The sequence below is a fragment of the Zonotrichia leucophrys genome, chromosome 3 (genome assembly GCF_028769735.1).
Source record: "Zonotrichia leucophrys gambelii isolate GWCS_2022_RI chromosome 3, RI_Zleu_2.0, whole genome shotgun sequence".
Lineage (NCBI taxonomy): Eukaryota > Metazoa > Chordata > Aves > Passeriformes > Passerellidae > Zonotrichia > Zonotrichia leucophrys.
The window spans coordinates 76368480-76387949 of NC_088172.1; the positions used below are offsets into that span (position 1 = coordinate 76368480).

The 19470-nt window shown below is 34.7% G+C and overlaps 1 protein-coding gene across 1 annotated transcript in view; it reads left to right on the forward strand.

The window, feature by feature from the left end:
- DNAH8 (dynein axonemal heavy chain 8) overlaps positions 1–19470 on the forward strand; it is a 113732-nt gene that overhangs the window by 25864 nt on the left and 68398 nt on the right. The window contains exons 22-34 of the mRNA XM_064707016.1: positions 1014–1111; positions 2041–2147; positions 3081–3141; positions 4619–4805; positions 6450–6637; positions 8199–8325; positions 11329–11564; positions 13527–13631; positions 14613–14726; positions 15270–15332; positions 16261–16361; positions 17258–17395; positions 18584–18824. Of these exons, the coding sequence (XP_064563086.1) occupies positions 1014–1111; positions 2041–2147; positions 3081–3141; positions 4619–4805; positions 6450–6637; positions 8199–8325; positions 11329–11564; positions 13527–13631; positions 14613–14726; positions 15270–15332; positions 16261–16361; positions 17258–17395; positions 18584–18824 (1766 nt within the window). The remainder of the gene's footprint in view (positions 1–1013; positions 1112–2040; positions 2148–3080; positions 3142–4618; positions 4806–6449; positions 6638–8198; positions 8326–11328; positions 11565–13526; positions 13632–14612; positions 14727–15269; positions 15333–16260; positions 16362–17257; positions 17396–18583; positions 18825–19470) is intronic.

The following is a 19470-nucleotide window of genomic DNA, read 5'->3' on the forward strand; positions in this document are numbered from 1 at the left end:
TTTGCTAGTTTTTATCAAAACTGATATGTTTTAGTTAATTTGCTAAACAAATTTTCCTCTCACTAAAATTTCATTTGTGTCACAGCTCTGCCTTCTTTAACCACTGTTAAAGTCAAACGCTAGCTCATGAAGTATGGAGATAACTCAGTTGTGGGGTTTCTAGAGTTAAAAGCTGTGCTCCTGTTTAGATTAGCAAAGTATTTGCTCTAGAGGAAGAACATTCAAGTTCCATTTCTGTCAGTCACTCATCATAACTCTCCCATGTCACATCTCGCCACCTGTAAATGAAATCCAGTGTTTCTCTCTTCTCAGCTCTTCTTCTCTTCTGTCAGCTATTTGGTACTGTGCCTCTGTTTTTAACTTTCCTGCAGCAGTACAATTATGTGCTTTTCTGGCTGGTCAGTTTAAATTAGTAATGTCAAAGGTTGGCACTTGAATGACTGGTTTCCGCTTCTTTGAGGTGTCTTACTAAGATTTTAGAAAATCCTGTATTGTTACAAGAGAAATAGTTTATATTTAAAGGAAAAAAATGTTTTAAGGAAAATTTTATTTTGATGCTTAATCAGTAATGGAGCTCTTTTTTTTCATGGGATTTTTTTTCTTCTAGGTTCAGGTTTCTCCAGCTGTAGAGGTATAGGCAGGGTCAATACTGCAGGTCGTTCAGTAGGATGCAAGAAGAAAAAGATGAAACAAAAATACTTCTCTGTCCTTTGTTAAATTGTTTATGCTTATTTTGATTTTTTGGTCATTTTAATGGATATATTAATGACTGCCTAGCCATCCTTAGTAACAGAGTGGTAGTGCACTGTGTTTGCTAAGCTAAGGCCTATAGGCCGGTCTCTAAACCACATTCCTGGTGTGAAAAAGTGTCATGAAATAAAACCAATTTTTGGTGATCCAGGTATTACTAAATAAAAGTCAATATTTGTTTTGCCTCTAATGAGGGGACAGCATGCTTTAAATCAGAAAATTTATATAATAACAACTTTCTTTTTTTTAATTTACAGGAAAAGACAAGCGTATAGCATTTGGAGGTAAAGAAAAAGCTCCTGCTGAAGGACCTAAAAGTGAAGATGGCAGGATCAGTGATAAAGAAGAAGAGTTTAAAAAGGTGTTTTGTGAAAATAAGGAAATTATTTTTATGCCAATTGGATTAGTAAACAGGATCTTGAGTTTTGGTAGCTGCATATCTGTGTTACAGAAAGACATCACATGGAAACTATCAAATATAATGTACAATGATGAAATAGCTTACCTAAAAAGTGCATTTGAGATGGATTTTAGTTTTCACAAGTATATTGCATTTTATTCCAATTTTCACCTTTATTAAACAAATTCTTGACACTAGTGGTAAGTATAAAAATTGGAGACAATATTGTGCCTAACCCATAACACAGGCTTTCCCTCTTGGGTAGACAGGATCTTTCTTCATTTCTATCATTCTCTTCCGACTTCATCAGCAAAGATTGTCTTTGTACTTTTCCCATGAAGAATGCAGTTTCTTCATGTTCAGCAAAAAAGGAAAGTAGAAGTAAAGAACAAGGACTCTCAAAGTTGGAAGTACAAATACAATAATGCTACAATGTTGCAATTTTTAAAAATAGTGATAATTTCATGTTGCTGTATTTTCATATTCTTGATCCAGTTGCATTTTATTGTATTTGTCTCTTATTCAAAAATGGATGCATGGGCACCAATATTCTTGAATAATTCATGGTTTTGTTTTGTGGCTTGGTTTTCTATTTGTTCTTTTTTAATATGGAGAGCTTTTCTGAAGGACCGTATTTCAAACAGATTTCAGTATTCTGTATCTGAATAAGACAAGTTGTTTCTTCGCATCCTATATTCTCTTTTCCATGCAGCTTTTACTTATTTACTTGCTTACAACCCCCCAACTTCTCACTTTGTGTCTTTCATGTAGCTAACAGCATAAGTTCCTTCTGACAAAATCTATTAGGTTTGACTTATGATGTTTTTGCAATAACTTTCAGGTTCCTATGTGAACATGTTGCTAAATAATGTATGGTTTATTTATTACAGAACTGTAAAGACTTACTTGCCCATTTCAGTCGCCGGCTGCTAATCAGTCTCCAGAAATCAACCCGACTGTCTTTGGATCGTATTAGAAGAAGAATGAGTGCTCCAATGTAAGTTGCTAATGAAGAATTCCCTCAATAGTATGCACTCTTTATGAATTCTTCATGATAGTGGCAAGATCCATACAAAATCACTGTCCTATATTCAGGATGATTTCTATAAATTCGTCTCTGTTTGAACAGGCAAAGATTTCAGAGACAGAATTGTTTCAGTATAATATATTGTGCTTTGAAAAGCCTACTTAAAATTCTATTAAGAGAATTTAGTTCAAGCAAGTGAAGATTATGATGTTTTGTCATTAATGTTTGTTAAAGTCTGAATTGCATTTTTTTTCCTATGGACATTGTTCATAAAAAATGTCTTGAAATCCTTATCAAAGTCAATGGGAATTTTTTTGGTCGTTTCCTTCATATTTGTCTACTCTATCATATTGTTGAATCCTCCCTGATTTGGTTAATATATCATACCACAGCATTTAAAATTTTACTTTGCTCTATGTTTTTAGGCTTTCATTTCAGTTTTGAGTAGGTTAACATCATGTTTTTATAATTTTGCACCAGCTTGTCATCTTTGAAACTTTTTTTCCATTCAGTTGAATACTTACCTAAGATGTAGAGGCACAACTTTTGCTCTTGATAGGTTGCTGCATTTAATGATCAATAAGACCTTCTTATGCCCTATTCAAACCACTGGCAGAGTTCCATCATTCTTAACATGAGAGTTTAAAATCCAGAAAATACTCTGGAGAAAAATTCTGAAACAATGGCTGGATCCAAGTTAGCCTTTGTCAGAATGGTGGAGCTCTAGCTATTTTATCCTTTAAATAAGAAACTTCTGTAAGTTTTGGAAATAGAACATAATTTCATTTGAAAATTCTCCATGAAGCTTTGGTCAGAAAATGTAGTTCAAAACTATATTTCTCAGATAAACTGAGGAGGTTTTGTGGTGAACTGTTTATGATATGTGTCAAAACCATTTTACAGCAAATCTGAGAACGTCCCTCCTTTTATAAAAGCAGAAGTACACCTTCAGATTCCAAATCTGGTAAGTTTTATTTTATATAGGTAAGGTAAGACACATTGTCTTAGAGTTACCTCTGCATTTGCCCAAGTGCAGGCTGTGGGCACACTTCCACTGAACCAGCATTTTCTCCAAAGGAGAGCAGTTGCTCATATCTTTCGGTGTGCTGAGAGCACTGATGAAATGTGCTTGCAGTCCCAATGCTCTGGCCTCTGTCTCAGTAGTGCTTGCAGAACCTTGCTTTTTAACCTGCTGTGATTTAGCAATTACATTGCAATCCATTCATTCATGTTCTCTGCAGAATGATTACAGTTCTCCTCACGTGTAGTAGTAGTTGTATTACTACTATTACATGGAATATGTGCTACATTTTGCTTTATTCTTATTCTTGTTCTTGTTCTTGTTCTTATTCTTATTCTTATTCTTATTCTTCTCTTACTTGTGTAATCTAAATCCTTTTGTTGAATTTCAATAATGAACATTATCTTTGTTCAGTTTGGCTTAAGTCACCTAAATGGGAATTTAGAAGGTCAGAATGAGGAACACTGAACAAAAATAGAAGATTCAAAACCACATAAAGGACTTGTGGATTTCTAGGTACAGGGAAAAAAGGTAGCTCAATTGCAAAGAAGTAAAGCATTCTGTAGAGTAAAATAACTATATGTCAGCAATATGTATTTTTTATTTTATGAGAGAAGGTTACAAAATTTCTCAAATATCTTATAAAGATTGATGGGTTTATATTGAAATTACAATGAAAAAAAGTTTTGCTCTTAGGTGACATTCCTTTGACATTGAACTGGTGTTCCTATGGCCATTCTGTTATACATTCACATTGTATGTGTGTACATATGATATGTAATTTCTCTCAAAGTGTAGAAGCCTTACCTTGTTGACATTTGTAGAAGCATAAAGCACCAAGCTCTACCCACTGCAAAGGAAGTACATCTCTCTTTCCAGTCCTGAAATGCTTGGCTGATCCAGGGCAGTAATCAAGTAATTCTGGGAAAAATACCTCTTTGCTAATGCTAAACTCTAGTGAGAGTTTGCAAGAGCCTTGCTTTTATGTATGTGGCTGATCATATATAAGGCCTGGAAAGGGTGGGAAGTGGTGGTTGCACGATAGCATGCAATCTCTAATGCTTTGTTATTCTAGAGTGTAAAAACAAAGTTTGTAATGTATTCTCATACATTATATAAAAGTCATTATAAAAATGATGCTTAAAATGTTGCAGGTGTAAAAAAAGCCAGTAAATCTATCTGCTTATATACTTGGTTGACTTTTCACCCACAGTATGAGTGCATAATTAGATGGTAGGCCACTACAGTATGTTTCATCTCTTTAGAAGCAATTCTGAGCCAGAAAACCTGCTAAAGTTGTATTTTCCAGCTTCTCTTCTGGGGTAAACTCTGCAATTCACTATGGGTGGAGTAAAACTGAGGTCTCAAAAATGACAATTAGTTACATTTATTTCAACAATTTTTCAACTGTTTTAAATAGGTAATAGTTCCCACTTTAGATGATATACAGCATGCCATCAATCGCATGATTCATTTTATACTGGAAGTAAATCGAGGAGTTGCTCAGTGGGGACAGAGGCATTTGCAAAAATCTATTTTAAAAACAGAACAGCAAGCAGCTTCTTCAGGCTTTGGATCACAAGGAAAAAGAGGCAGAAAAGGAGAAAGTAAGTGGTTGGTTTAGGTTTTGTTTTACTTTTCATTTTACTTTTTGCTTTAATAACTATGGCATATGTAAATAGCTGTAAATAAGCTCTCTTTTAGTCAGAGAAGCCTACTGTGGATTATTTTACATTAATTTTGGGGGTTTATTTTGATTTAATTACCTGTATTTTTCAGAAATAGCTTTTCAGGCTTACATAAGTATTACAACTCTGAAAAACAGTAAGCAAAAAACTTTGAAAAATTCCTAGATTCTGAATATTTTGCTTAACTTAAGGCAAAGTAAGCTGTTGATCAATTGTTTTACCTCCTTATTGTGGAATAAGCCATAATGATATAGCTGAAACCATAAACCACGATTTTATACCAAATCTCATTGAAATATTGAGATACAGCAAGAGACAGATTTCAGGAAAGATTTTAATTGTTGGATGTATTCCTAGATTGGATTAAAAACACCTCAAATGTTTTTTCATGTGAATGAAAAATATTTGACTGGAGACAGACCTGCATCCATTTTAGTCAAATACTTTATTTCTTAATATTATTTCCAAGTGTCTCTCCATACATTTTGCAAGCCACCATAAAAGTCTAAATATGTTTTTACCGTTGTTTTTTCTTAGCTGTTTGACCCAGTGATATGCAATCCAGTTATATCTTTGTTATCATTCCTTCAAAAAATCTGTAACATCTGGGAAAGTTTGTCTTTCTGACAGTCCAGGGCTGTTACTTTATTCTTCTACTGATGTGTCTTTTATGAGTCTCACCTCTTTTAAAGGGCTTCAAGCAGGGTGGCAGGAGCCAATCCTTGTCAGACACTCAGAGTCTTTTCCTCTGCTGTGTCAAAATACAGCATCAGCAAATGACCATTTTCATCACCTTTAACTAGACACCAGCAACACCTGGGGGCATATGTTAATACTGTAGCAATGAGATTATGGAGTAAACTCGTAAGGATGGATGAATCTGAGACTGTTTCCAGTAAGCAGACCCCAGAAAAGGCCTTCAGAGTAAAAGACAATTTGGAGCTGCCTCAAATTCCCCTCATTAAACAATATATACTGTGGGAAGGGTGGATTTTTCTTCTTTGTTCACTGAAATCTGCTTCAAAATGCTCTGGGATTGTTATGGAAGAAGGAGCTCGTCAGATCTGAAGAATATCAGTTTCTATATTGACCCTGATTTTCTCAGCAATTAATCAAAGAGTTCAAGAAGTTTACACAACTTTAAGCAGTATATACATTAAAACTTTAATTTCAAAAATTTTAAAAAGCTATTAAATAATGTGGAATGTTTATGAGGCCTTTATGTTCTGCTTACAATTACATTAAAATGAACTTGAATGAAAATTCATTCATTCATTTCATTCACTCATTTCATTCGTTGAGAAAATTAAATTTGTGAATGAAGAAGACTATTTTCTTTCCATTTGAAAACCTTCATTTTAAAGTGAATTTGCTCTAGCTGTATAGTGCCTGGCATGAGCTAGCAGCTGGCACTTCACATTTAGCAGTGTGATAGATCTTTGAAGAGGGATACTCAGCCTTTCTGAAGAGCACCATTGCTCAATTTGGTATGCATAGGTTTAGAAGAGAATTCTAATCAGACTGTCAGCAATTTATTGATTTATATATAATTTTATTTTACAGAAGGTGATGATGTTGTCAGAAAGTTAAAAAATTTTTACTCAGGTGTTGCAGAAAATGAAACTATTACTAAAATAATTGTGAATCTCTCTTCTTCCGCGAATTCTCTAAAAGAAGGAGTTACTGAAGTTCTGAAAGAATTTGATAAATATAAGGTGTTGTGGACAGGAGATAAAGATGCCATATTTCAGGTCAGTTTAATGATTATCATTTACAGGACTATTCTTCATTAATCCTATCTCTTGAAATCAGAAAACATTGTGAAAAAATCAAGGAAAAAAATATGTAGAAAACACATTTACAGCTGAAATTCTTCTTTTATCTTTCTGTAGGAATGGTATTGTATCTGCTAATACTGATTCTGTGCCATTCTAGATACTGAAAACCTGGTAATTGCTTTATTTTGTATGTGTTACTCTGGATTTTTGGCCAGAAAAAACCAACCCAATTTGATATGAGGCATGTCTCTATGCAAACACAGGTAGCACAGGGTATTAACAAGAGGAGTTAGAGATATGTACATACCTGCAAGGGTACTGGTATCACAGGGATTTGGTGGAATGGCACTATGAGTGGAGAGTTGGAATCGAGGGATGCAGGCTCTTTGGGAAGGCTAGGCCGGGAAGACCAGGTCAGGATTAAAAGGAGGGCAGGGACAGGTGACATTATAGTGTGGATCTGCTGCAGGCTGCCTGACCAGGAGGTCCAAGCAGATGAGACTTTGTGTAGACAGACAGGAGCAGCCTCACACTCACAAACCCTGATCCTCATGCTGCTGGAGGAACAGCACAGCAGGCCGTAAGCAATCCAGGAAGTTCCTGGAATGTGTTGATGATTCTTTTTTGACCAAGTAATGGAAGAGCCAATGAGAGGAGGTGCCATACTCTACCTTGTTCTCACCAAGGAGGAGCTGGGGGTGGGGAAGGTGAAACTCAAGGGGCAGTTTTATGCTGCAGTGACCATGAAATGGTAGAATTCAAGAGGAGTTTATGTGGGTTAAAACCCCACCAATTCATAAGGGCTGAAAATTTCCTGTTAGTCTAATTAAAAATTTAAGACTAAAGTAATTAGAGTTATTAACTTGATCAAGTTACTGCTGAGGAATAGGCTACTGCTACAGTGAAACCTTCAATAATAAGGCAGGTAAGTTTTATACACACATGATTAATTTCTACATTCTTCCTTTTCCACTATGCTAACCCTTTCACTGCCTGTCTGGGTACTCTTGGACAGAAGAGTAGAAGTGGGATGATAAATGCTTTCGGCATTTATTACTTGTCTATGCAGTGTAAGCATAATCAATACAGGTCTTAAGTAACATAGCTGAATTGCAGCTTTTCAGAATCACAAAATGTTGCTACCTTTGAGTTCTGCTCAGGGAACTACTTAGAAAATGTGTTTTATTGTGATTGTTTCTCACATAATTTGGCTTATGAGGTAGTCCTTCTGTAAGTGTGGGCATGTATTTGACCTCTGTTTCATCACCTGTTTTCACAAAACAAGTAGGTCCTTTATATGTCTTGGTTATCTGTTTTTCTGTTGAATTTGTTAGGAATTTCCCAACAAGATTGAGTGTTAGTGACAGAGAAATTTATAAACATTCATTTTCCGATGCTAGCAAGGCAACAGAAGGCTAAACCCAAGTATAATTATGGTATACGTTTTCAGTAATTGCTGAATTACAGTTGCAACATGTTTTACCAAAATTATGGAAAAGTACATTTGTTGATTGACATTTTAAACTGCACACAGGAATTTTTTGCTACTGGTCCCACCTTGTCTGAAATTAAAGAAGAAATAGTTCACTACGACACGTTTGAGCAAGAGATGAAAAGTTTTAAACCCGTTCTGCCTCTTGGTCCAATTGAGTTGCACACAGGTATGACATTTTCTTATCTTAGTATGTACAGTAAGATAATGAGTAAAATAGTCACACAATCACAGAAGATGCTTAGTTGAAAGGGACCCACAAGGATCATCAAAGTCCAACTCCTGACCCTGCACAGGCTCATGCCCAAGAATGACACCATGTGCCTGAGAGCACTGTCCAAATGCTTCTTGAGCTATGTCAGGCTGGTGCTGTGACCACTTCCCTGAGGTGCCAGTTCCAGCCCAACTACCCTCTGGGTGAAGAACCTCTATCTAATATCCAACCTAAACCTCCCCTGACAAAACTTCAGGCCATTCTGTGTCCTGTCACTGGTTACTACAAAGAAGAGATCAGTGCCTGCCCCTCCTCTTCCCCTTCACAAGGAAGGTGTAACTTCAGTGTGGTCTCTTCTCAGTCTCCTCTTCTCCAGGCTGAGCAGACCAAGTGCCCTCAGCTGCTCTTCATACGGCTTCCCCTCAAGGCCCTTCATCATTTTCGTTGACCTCCTTTGGATGCTCTCTAATAGTTTAGTATCTTTCTTATTTTGTGGTGACCAAAGCTGCACTCAGGCCTCAAGGTGAGGCTGCCCCCGTGCAGAGCAAAGCAGGACAATGCCCACCCTGGTCTGGCCAGGAATGCTGTGCCTGATGCTCCCAGGACATGCTTGGCCCTCCTGGCTGCCAGGACACTCCTCACTCCTCTTCAGCTTGCTATCAACCAGGAGCCCCAGGTTCCTCTCTGTGCCACTGCTTTCCAGCATCTCATTCCCCAGTCTGTCCCTACATCCAGGGTTTCCCCAGTCCAGGTGCAGAATCCGTCACTTTCCCTTGTTGAACTACACATGGTTGGTGATTGCCCAGCCCTCTGGTTTGTTGAGGTCTCTCTGCAGGGCCTCTCTGACTTCAAGTGAGTCAACAGCTCCTCCCAGTCTGTGAACTTCTTTAGTATTCCTTCTAGTTCTATGTCCAAGTCATTTATGAAGGTGTTGCAGAAGCTGAGGTCTAAAATGGAGCCTTTTGGAACCCCACTATTGCCAGGTCCCCAGTCTGATGTCACCTCGTTCACCACAACCCTTTGTGTCCAGACCATGAGCCAGCTCCTCACCCTCACATGATGTGTTTATCCAGCTGTGTGCTTTGTCCAGAAGGATACTATGTGAGACAGGTTTATTCTTGTAAATATGAATATATATATTGAAATATATCTAGATATATTTCAATATGAATAAAAATCACTGAAGAGACCTCATCAACTGTCAAGCCAGGGTTCACTCAGATCCTTCTAAGAAATCTGTGATTAAAAAATCCTCCATTCCTCCATTTTCCTTGCCTTCTCTGCTTGTAAATGTGGGCACTAAGTTTTGTCATGAATGTGAAGTTGTTATGGAGACTTTCAAAGAGTTAATGAATGTGTATTGACACTGATTTGATCATCTTTGGTACTCCTGTCTGGCATCACATCAGCCAATGGTTATAAAGAGCACTGGAAGCATAAAGCACCTTCTTTGGTACAGGAGAAAAACTAGCACTTAACAGCATTAATGTGTTGTTCCCTTTCAGTGTTTGTTTCAGGAGGAGACGTGGCTACTTAGTCATTCCCATGTTTAGTGTCTCTGACTGTCAGAACATTACATTCCAAATTAAGCTGTTAATTCTATGGCACTTGTGCCACAGCTGATTGTGCTAAGGATTCCAATGGCACTTATCCCTTTCACCTCACAGGTTTTTACAAGGCTAACACATCTTCTCATGACCAACTATCTGGTTGGTACCTAGTGGCAAGTAGAAAATATGTCCTGCTGCAAATATCAGTGTGGCTGTATTTCTAATGAACAACCCTCTTCTTAGGACAGATTAGTTTGATTAGATTAAGAAATAATCTGTGAAATTTGTCTTTCTTGCACATCAGAGAAGCAGAAGATGCCTGCTTTGAAGACAAATTCATTTCAGGATCTTGGTGATGGGTTGACCCTATTTCTTTCTGTGAACAGGCAAAAATGTCAGACTGCTGACTGCACATCCTCATCCAGTTTCTCGATGCAGTTTCTTTTTAATGAGACTGCTCTGGAAAACTCCATCTAATATTGTGTGACCAAGAGTAGGAAGAAAGAGTGTATCCAAAAGAATATGTTTTTTGTTGATTGTCATGTGTGACCTCTGCATCACAGGAACCCAAGTCCTCTAGGTTACAGAACAAAGACGTCAAATGTCTCTTGTGATCTGGGACAGCAGGTAGTTTCTTGTACTCAGTTTAGGTTTGGGAACTGATTTATTGTGATTTACACATTTTAACTTCTGGAAGGGTGTGGTGATTTTCTTGAAATATGCCTGGGCTTCACGAATCATCTCTTTAATGTTAATACACACATTATTAAAGGAGCATCTATATCTGCTGCAAAATTTGTGTTTTTTTTAAGCAGAAGTGTTTTATGCTATTAGTATATTTTGCTTTCTTTTACCAGAGTACAAAATGCTGCCTAATAAAATCCTGATTTTTTCGGAAAATAAATTTGAATTCTTGACTCTTCTGTCTCTTCAGTGTTGGCTTTTGATTATATATTAAGTGCATATAACATGATGTGTCACCTTATAGTTTTAGCTGTGAACTATTCCAAGTCCCAGTTTTGAAATCTCAAGATGCCATTTCCTAAAAGGGTGTAAAGCATTTAAATATCACTGATCTTAACACATTTAGTTAAGGTATATCAAAGTTTTCTCTGAAAATCCACAATAATAAGTAGACATTTTCTTCTTTATTCATCTTCTCTATGTGCTCCACCAGGTAAGCTTACCAATAGGTTTTACAGATACCATACTATACAATAAAACAACATAAATATATTTAGTTATAGTTGAATTTGTTTTGAAACTTTTAAAATGCCTTAATGGAATTGCTGGTCTGCTGTTTTCTAACTGCTGTTAAAGAACCATATGTGATGATGTGGGCTTTTTAAAGAAAAAAAATAGGATATGAATTGAGTATTTTTTTTTTATTATTGTTTTTTAAAACCAGAACCACTGAAGAAAGCTTTAGCAATTGAAGCCAATTCCTGGAAGATGGTCCTCTGTCGTTATTTAAATGTGGAATATAAAGCGAAATTGCTAGACATAACCACATTCATAAGTGATTACCTAAACAAATTGGCTCGACCTCTGGTTGACTTAGATGATGTCAGATTAGCAATGGAAGCTTTAGCTGCCATTCAAGAAAGGAGAGCAGAGATAGACTTCTCTATGGGACCTATTGAAGTAAGATGACTTCTAATTTCTTATATTGGAAAAATGTTATTGTTATTATTAATACTAATAATATATATAATAAATGTCACAGGATAAGATAAACTTTGAACATTGTCTTCAAAGAACTAGGCTGAAGATGGGAAACAATTTTTTTTTGTTTTTTATATTATAAATGATGAATATATATTCATATGAATATATATTATGAATCAGATCATTTGATAGGATCTGTATTGATACAAAACAGAAAAAATTATTTCTCAAATTATAATATAGAAACAATCTAGGAGACAACATGCAGAAATAAGAAGATGAGAATACAAGACAAAGGGAGCACTATGCTCCCTTTTGCTTTTCATTAGCCTTAATCCTCTTACTTTTTCTGTGTGTGTAAACAAACATCTTGATCATCTAAGTCCTTGAAATATAGCCAGAGAATATTTATGAAACCACACATCATGGTACGCTGTCAAAAACTGACAACATTCTTTTAGTTTTTTCTATAAGAAAGAAGCTGAAAGAAGCTAAAACAAGCTCATTATAAGTACTTGGTATTTACTATCACAGTCTGAAACAGTCAGCTAATAGAACAAATTAATTAGTTAAATGATGTAGAGGTAAACTGTGGAAATACAGCTGCCTTCTTAAGTGTGTATCAAGTATGTTAGAAAGTCTGCCTTACATCAAATAGAAGAACCTGAACAATAATGTAGACATTTAAAGTAATATTCACATCTACTGAATGTTATTAATCTGTCTTTAGGATATGAAAATCATACTCATAGTTGTTAAATAAAGCAAGCAAGAGGAACTGTGTCCAACACTGTCTACTTGTTAGGTTTTACATGAGTAGGAAATAATGCAAAGTGTGTAAATAAATAAAAGATATTAACAAAGATGAAGTATTAATATTTTAACATCATCATCATCATCGTACTTCTGCCACTTTAAGATGAATAATTAAGATAATGATCTTTCCCAAACGACTTATATTTCACATATCTTATAAGCATTTATTTCCTTCCTAGATTAATATAATGAGTTCTGTCAATGTCAGTAGGGTTAGTCATGTTAACAAGTCACCCTTACATCCTTTTTCTTGAGGAGATGAATAACCCCAGACACCAGTGCAATCTGGGTAAAAATCTTTCCAGTAAAAGAACTAAACTCCTTTTTGGAAAATACACCAAAGTGAACATAAGCTAGAAAAGTGCCCTTGCAACAAAGGGGTTTAAGGGTCTCCTGGGCCTTTTACAAACTGTGTTGTCAGTAGTTGAGGGATATGATTCCCTCTGCTCTGGGATATTAGCTGGAGTGCAGTGTCCAGTGCTGGCCTTCCCATTACAAGACAGATATGGACTTACTGGAGTCAGTCTGGCAAATGACAAGTAAAATCTGAAAATGAACTTATTTTTAAATAATGCAATTTGTGTAGGAGGAGGATCATAAAGCAGAAGGTAAGCAAATAAATTGCAGATGAGAACAAATTATAAGAAAGGTTCATTCCATTACAGATACGTATCCATATATTTGACAGTTCGGCAACCTTAGCAAAAAAGGTTTAATAGATGATATGGCAAAATATTTATAGATGTGTAACTTAATGTGCACAGTTATTCAGATTTAGGGAAAATTCATCAAAATCTGCATTCAGGTGGACTGTAGATATGTGAAATAAAATACTATTGACATGATAAAATTTTATATTTTCTGATATTAAATCTATGGTGCTTGTATATTTTCCTAGTATTTCATCCAAGACATCTTTGAAGAAATAGTTTTTGCTGTTGTTCCCTAGTTCTTAATTCCTCATCCTTATTAGAAAAAACAACCCCACCAAAACAGTTATGCCTAAAATATAAGAACAGATTTTCTTTGAAATGTTTTTTACAAATTTGATCTATGTTTCCTCAAATAAACTTATAATATATTCCTGAGTTAGGTTTTTTTTTTTTTTTTTTTTTCATTTAGGAAGCCTATGCCATTTTAAATGCATTTCATGTGGAAATTACAAAAGAGGAATCAGATGGTGTTGATACAATGAGATATGATTTTAATAAATTAAAAGCCCAAGCTGTAAGTACATAAAATTATGCTATTTTCCATTTGTGGAAAACATATGAATTTCTTCAGGTCATAAATGAGAGTGTGAGACTAATTGTCCATACTCCCTGACTTCTCACTCTTGACAGCAGTTGTGCAGTAGTGTCTTAATCTACTATTAGTGGGTTCATTTTCTAATTTCATTTTTATAGATAACTTTGATATTTAAACATTATTGTAGCTTTTAGATATCTGTATAAAACCTTCAAAAAAATGCTGTGTCTGCTCTCCTTCATTTCCAGATTTTGTGTAATTTTTGTCAGATCAGGGAGTTTATTACCCTTAAGTTACATTTTTCTAAGAAGTGTGTACTCTGTCGGTACCCTTACCCTTAAAGGGTGGTTGTACTTTCACCTTTGGGATTTAGAACAGTCTTATATCCCCAAAAAAATCTGTGTTTATTGAGCATGTTATGTGATGAAGGTGTTTAGATGGAAATATGTAGATATTTTGTTGAATTTATTAAGTTACGTCCTCTTTCACAGATTAATCTCTCAGGAAAGGACTCAAGAGTACATTTTACATTTTTGTGTAGCTCTTGGTTATTTCTCTCAAAATTTTGATCGAAGAAAAAGAAATTTGTTAAAGAAAAGGCTGAGCCCTGTATGAGAAAGATGACTCTGTTAGCTTGTTGTTTGAGGTTTTTTTGGAGGGAGGAAAGAAAGATAATAGGATCTTGTTCCACCACCCCCTTGTAATGAAATACATTCCCTTAAATTCCAATGCAAGATTTTGTTATGGTTTTTGTTGAGGTGGTTTGGTTTATCCCTCACCTTTCTTCTCAAAAATTGAATGTAGCACCATAAAGGGGAAAAAAAGGTATTTAGCTTCAAATAATCAACTTTTGTTCAAAAATTTGAGATGTTTTATTCATAATTTTGATTTATATCTAACTCAAATATCTGTTACTTGTTCTTACAGAAATAACTTTTATTTTAATCTTTTCCATGTCAGATTGTAGTGCAAGATGAATTGGTTGAAGTTCAGCCCAAGTTTAAGAAAGAGTTGCTAGAAGCAGTTGAATGTTTTCAGGATGACGTGGCACAGTTTGAAACAGCTTATGAAAAGGTAAATGAATATAGTATTATTTTGGTTTGCAGGATTTGGGTACCAGAATTTTATTCTGCTCAGCTACTGATGTTGGATGCCATGGTTGCTAAGCAGTCATCACTGTAGGTCCAACTTTTCAGTATGAAGAAATACACACAACTCTAAAGAAAGAAAAGAAGCACTGGTGATGCAACTTGTAATGAAATTGTGATTATAAATTACAAATTAATTTAGAAACTGTAGTTCATGTTGTGGCATCTTTGCACACACATCAGCATTAAAAAGGATCACTGTCCTGGTTTTGTTATTTTCAGCAAAATAAGGAAGTATGAAAAGTTAGAGTCTAATCTTATTAATTTTAATTAAGGTAAGGGATTTTCAATTCCATAGAAGTTACGTCTTCTTATATTTACCATTGTAAGTATTATATTACCAAGTTATATGACTTGATTTAAGTTTGACTAATAAAAAAATGTATTCTGTAATGGTCTGTAAATATAGAGTGGTCTTCAGTCACTTTGAGAATTAATATTCCATTTTTGTTAATTGCTTATTTGATAGGAAGGGCCTATGGTTCCAAACATTCCACCTCAGGAAGCCAGTAAGAGGCAGCAGATCTTTCAGGTGAGGAAATAAACTGTTGAATTTGCAGCTTAATTAATTAAATCTGTTCTTGTTTATCAGAACAAGTTTACCAAATTATAATTTGGATGTTCCTTATAATATTATGTTATCTATAGTTACTCTCACACAATGTTTTCCTTAATGCGGAAGGATTGATTGATTGATTGATTGATCTGTAACCTTTCTTCATTCTTCATATTTTGTGAGGAGAAATTATCACTTTGGAGTAATAAAAGCAGAAAAATAGGCAAGAGTCAATTGTGACACCTTGATAATGGCCGAAAATAAGCCAGGTTACAAAGAAATCATGAGCCAATTTTGTAGTCTTTAAAGATCACATTTTTCATTAGATATTTGTCTTTCAACTTGTTATTTGTTTTTTATGAACCTTAATTCATAGGTCCAGGAGCAGTATTTTCTCTCATTTTAATCCTGCTTCTTTTTTCTGCAAGTTATAGTAACTTAAATAGTACTTTTGTCAATCTAAAATATTGTATAGATTGTATAACGTAAATTCTTGTAAAAAGAACTGAGTGACTAAGAGAAGGTGCTTAACACTTGTAATGCATCTAATATGTATTGAAAATGGAGTGATTCTGGTTAAATTTGCTGTGTTTATTGTTTTGCCGGGAGAATACTCTGTACTTTCGATACAACTTGCGAAAATCATTCTTCTTTCCATTTTTCTGTGGTGATCATATTCTTTTGGACAACAGTTAGACTTTGAAAGTAATTGTGTTATTTTGCACTCTGGTGTTTTTCTTCAAGCCATATACTGGTTTAGATCAAAAATATTTTCAGATATTTTACATATACTTCTAATAGACTTAATAAAAGTTTGAAACAGTTTAATGATTATATTTTAGACAATTTTAAGTTAAAACTAAAAAACTTGTATTTTCATTTTGTCTGTATGAAACACAATCAGGCTAACTTTGAGGAGCTGTGGAGAAAGTTTATCACGTACTCATCTGGTGAACGGTTGTTTGGATTGCCTGTCACAGAGTATGACATTTTATACAGAGTCAGGTAACTGTGCAAATACCATTGCCATAAGTATGTTAGAAAGTCTTAGGCTTACACCAAAGGCAGAAATATTACAGTATACAAGTTTTCCATTGCCTTGAATAAATAAATAAATAAATAAATAAAATTTATAAAGTTCTAATGAATTTGTTAATTCTAATTTGGTAATGTTGAGTTTGTAAATTTTGAAAAAATTATTTATCTATTATTGAATAGAATGATACCAGATGGTTTTACTGTGTAGAAATACTATATAAAGGAGCAATATGCCCTGTTCTAGACATAAATATAAATTTAACAAAATATATATTAAGATATGGTAGAAAGTGAAGAAGAAATGAAAGGAAAGATCATTCTATTGTGATATAAGAAGAATTTAACTAAATTTGAAAGTCTGAATTTTTTGAGCAGATGTACAAATCACGATCAGATTCTAAAGTTTTTGTTCCCACCATTTCAATAGTTTGGTGATGATACACCCCAGAGGAGGATCTCACTGTTTCTGCCTGGTTTTAGATCAGAGTTTTAGTTCACATTCAGAGAGTGCACCTAAGCAATTTGACAGTTCTTTTCCACCTGCCCTGCTCTGCTTTGCACTGCAGAGCCAGCTCAGGGCACATAACCTAGGTTTCTTTTGGACTAATGGGGGTTTTGAGAACTAGGGAAAACCAAAACTTCCTCCAAATATGTTTAATGTGGATGTTAGATGCTTAGCACCAACCATCTGCCCTTTTTGTGGATATTTTTTGATGAAGTATTCTTTTCTACATTAAAAAAAAAGACTCTAATTGTCTACCCCTATTTTTTGTATTATTATTTCCTATATCATGTATTTAAATACTGTGAGGTGTCCAGAAAGCTGATTGAAATTATTGGCATAATTGCTTCTTTTTTTCCAGGAAGGAGTTAGGCTTGCTTCAGAAATTGTATGGATTATATGATACTGTAATAAGCACTATTGATGGTTACTATGACATACTTTGGACAGAGATAGATATTGAAAAAATCACTAATGAACTTACAGATTATCAAGCCAGGTATGTTTAGCGTATTAATAGTAACAGATGTTAAGTGCATTAAGATTTAGGTGAGTTCAGCAAAGCCATTTATATATTTATCAAAACCTCCATGAATAAGGTTTGTTGTGAACAATGAGATTATTCAAAAAGGAACAAGTTAACACCATACTTGTAGTGAAACAGCCTTTTACCTGTAGCTTTGATAAGTGAAGGGCATAAGATCAGTCAAAGTGCCAGTCTCATTAGCTAAACCAGCCGAAAGGTTAGGAGGACTGAAACTTTATTTGTAAAAGCTAAGTTCTTCAAAGGGGATGATTAACCCATTGGTTTTAAGTTTTGCATCCAATAATAATAGGCACAAAATTCTTTCACCCTCAGAGAAGGGCAGGCAGGTGTTAAACATCCAGTTTGACATCAAGTGGGGAGATAATCAACATGAGCATACTGACAGCCACCCAGCAGTGACATAGCTCTAAGCCACACACATGCTGCTGCATAGCTCCTGATTACTGTGAATATGAAATCACATCAGTGGGAGGTAGAGAAATAAGTGATAAAGGATGCAAAACCATGGATTTATTGTTTTTCCTGATAAGGATATACGTTCCCATTTGCAGTAGGGTATTCCTGTGGTAGGTCACCTGCTCGGTTCTTGGTGTGTTGGCTCTTTAAAAGTGTGGTCAAAGAGGTGGATATTTATATTTAATGGTTCTCAGGGTTTTTTCCACACTAGAAATATGCAAACCAAAAGTGGAGGAGACAGTCATGTTCATTTCATTTTCATGTCTGTCTCCAAATTGATATGTTAGTAAGTGCCATGTCTGTTAAATTGAAGTAAATATTATATTTGTGCAATTATTTAATATGTGAAATTCAACTAATTTAACCAATATTTTTCTTTGATTTTTCTTTTCCAATAAAGAGTTTCTGATGATAAGCAAGAGATAATTATGTTTTAACAGAAACTACAGTATTTTTTATTTCCATTATTTGCAGGAAAAATATCTGTGTTTGAGACTATTAAATACTATGGATTTTAAGTAGGGCATTTGTATTAGTTTTTCCTAAACAGGTAGGCTAGTTGATATAGGAAATGTTGACTTTAATACAGTCCACTTCATATCTCCTTGTTTAAACTCTTGTTTAAACAATTGTAATTTTGACAAAAGGGAAATTTACTACTGTATCTCTTTGATTGAAACGCAGGTGCCGTAGACTACCTAAAGGCCTCCACCACTGGCAAGCATTTTCTGATCTCAAGAAAAGAATTGAGGATTTTATTGAGTGTTGTTCTTTGCTGGAAATGATGTCTGACAAAGCTATGAAGCAGAGACACTGGGATCGTATTTCTGAAACAACAGGACATACATTTGATGTAGAATCTGAGACCTTTTGCCTTCGAAACATCATGGAAGCACCAATTCTTGAAAATAAAGAAGATATTGAGGTAGGTACATATGTTTTTACCCTCCTTGTTCCTTTTCTATTGTCAGCAAAAATAATGTGATTGGTTATAGAATGGTTACTCTCTTTAAAAATAATTACTTCATTAAAGTCCTTGACTTTCAATCAGACCACACTGGTTTAAAACAGTCTGTGTTTTGTTTAGAAGTTCTTACCTATGTAAGAAAATGTAGAGGTAGCAGCTGGAATCTTTAGACCCTTATTTGTAGATAATCTCCTCACATTCCTCCTGCCATTATTTTTAATGATTTTCTTAGCTCTTTTTAAGCAGGAAAAAATCCTCAAACAAGACTTTAAATGATCATAGTCACCTAACTTTTTACCTCTGTTGTTGCTTTATAGTTCTGTAAGTAAATCAGAAATTTTAGATGAGAACTTCTTAAGAATATTTAATATTAAAACTTTTTAATTATTAGAAATAATTAAAAATAATTAGAAATAATTAGAAATATTAGAAATATTAGAAATAATCTTAGAAATAATCTTTTGATTATTCTGGATTCTTTTGAACCACACAGCTTCAAAAAAAACCCACTCCCTAGAACCTGTGAAAACTCAGTGGAGTTTCAATTTTTCATATGGTAAATACATATGCAAAAACTTATTATATCTATACTTGATTTATATGG